The sequence below is a fragment of the Bactrocera latifrons genome, unplaced genomic scaffold, assembly GCF_001853355.1.
Source record: "Bactrocera latifrons isolate USDA-ARS-PBARC rearing strain unplaced genomic scaffold, ASM185335v1 scaffold_127, whole genome shotgun sequence".
NCBI lineage: Eukaryota > Metazoa > Arthropoda > Insecta > Diptera > Tephritidae > Bactrocera > Bactrocera latifrons.
In genome coordinates, this window is record NW_017534708.1 from 718,762 (window position 1) to 721,011 (window position 2,250).

Consider the following 2,250-nt stretch of genomic DNA (forward strand, 5'->3'; position numbering starts at 1 on the left):
GGAATTTTACCTCTTTCGATCCCTCCAAATCTCTACCAGCGGTTGTTAGGAGCCTCCAGCCAGGATCAAGATATTCGCTTTGTAAAAGCAGCAACGGTTGTTTTTGACGGGTTAATATAACCCTGCCGTATTGCACCATCTCCATTGAAACATCTCCTCGATAAACTTAAGCCCCGTAGAACTATGTCGCATAGAGTGTTCCAAATTTAACTCACGCCATTATGGCAATGTTATCGGCGTACACCTGGTATCGATTCCCATTGTTAGTGAGCAACTATAGGAGCTCATCTACTGCTAGCTTCCAAAGCAGGGGGATAGTGTAGACCTAACACTCGTAAGCACCGAACTGAACTTATTGTTTCCTATCCTGTTTTTCATTTTAAAGTTCAACAACATTCAGCAATAACATATTTYAAACGTCATCCATTCGTTATGTCCACAAGCCAATGCTCTCATTTTAATCAACAAAAATCCCATATATCATCATATTTTTTGTTTACTCGTCCTGTGTTTTTTATTTTTTCCAAAACATACGCGAGCACGCTCGGCCACTGTACCAATTATGTTATTGATTTATATGCTAAAACTAACATCCGCCAAATATAAATCTATTACAACAATACTCATAAATATAATATATGGAATATTACTTGAACTTTATTGCTGACTGCAACAAWTTCTTTTTATTTATCTACTCTTCCACTATTACAACTGACACTCGTTTCTGTTTTGCTCTTTTTGCACTTCCTTTCGGCAGCACTGCAATGGACCTAAAAGCCGGTGGACTACTCGTGCCGCCAACTGTTAAGAATTCAAGCTGCTCGCATCCACGTTACACCAGCCACAATTTCATTGCACACATCGGCATTGCGGAGACCATCGAAGCGGTGCTCATACTCATWTTGACGCTGGGCGTGATTGGTGCCAATGCGCTGGTCATATTTGTAATAAACAATCGTCGCTATTCGCCCTACATACATCAGCAGGTGAGTGAGTGAGCGAATGTTGCGCTGTAAAGGGAATATAACAGCGACTGTTAGTAGCAAGAAAAATTCGATTGAGTGGAGGGGAGCTGTAGTTCAAAATCAGATAAAATTATGACAAGTGAGAGTAGGAGATTTATGGTTGGTTAGTTAAGATTTCTGTTATTAAAAATATAGCGAAAAGTATTTGTTCACAAATCTTAATACAATTTAATTAAATTAACARAGAGTGAGGAGTGGAAGTGAGCGAGTTAACATGAACTAATGCTGAAATGATGCTGAGTCCTTATGCCAATATGATAAACAAACATTACCTAGTGTCTTTAAGATATGCTCAMCTTCATTGAAACCTTGACTATTAAAAAAAATTAACTCTACTTGAATTACTTTATATAAACAGGATGTTTCACCGACCTCATCTCTGTCATATTTAGACACTGCCACTTTTCATCCAAGAATCTATGTTAAGTCTTCCACAATACCAAAAATAATTCTAACTTCTTGGTAACATCATTTTAAAAAGGCCGCCACTTAGTCAATCAAGAAATATCCATCACTAATATTACATCAGTTTCTTGGGAATKCGGTACAAATATCGAGGTTTTAATACCATGTTGCTATTATTGTTGTTGCAGTGGCAGAATTGGGTTGAGTTGACAGTCCTTGGCCGGATAAAAATTCTGGTTATGGTTATGTAGACCTGGCTGTTCAACACAATTTCTCAGTTGGCTTTATATCCATTATATTAGACCTTTKCTTGAATCAAAGTTCCTACACTTTTTCGTAGAGTYAGCTGTTCAATCTGTATCGTCTCTSTTCTTTTCAAAAGTCTGCGAAATTAGGTCGTTTATAGTCGATGTTTATAGTCATTTACCATTAACTTAGGTTTGCGTAGAACAATGGCTTTGCATTTTTCTAATGATTCCTCTTCTGTCCGTCTGTCGTTGTGTAATGTACTCCTGTCTCCGCACTTTGTATCAGTTGCTCTTTATGAACCCCGTGATTATCTATGCAAGCAGGTAGGCCATGCAAGGGTTGACCCAAGTCCCTTTGCGAACTTATGCTCAGAGCCAGGTGCGGACACGAAKCAGGAACCTGTCTCAAYTGAAYCTGTACRKCCAAAAAATTATGGARGCATCCATTGAACGTATTTGTAGACCTGTTAGGRATTCAATGAGTTGGAGAGGAGAACATCATTTCGATAATATGTCACTCTTACCTACTTAGATGATGGAATTCTGCTCTCACTAGCCTATTTAAGACGGCA

The 2,250-nt window shown here is 38.5% G+C and overlaps 1 protein-coding gene across 1 annotated transcript in view; it reads left to right on the plus strand.

The window, feature by feature from the left end:
- The first annotated feature begins 764 nt into the window (after window positions 1-764).
- Window positions 765-2,250, plus strand: part of LOC108978771 — a 41,387-nt gene continuing 39,901 nt past the window's right edge. Inside the window, 1 exon segment of the mRNA XM_018949216.1 lies at window positions 765-986. Coding sequence (XP_018804761.1) covers window positions 765-986 — 222 coding nt within the window.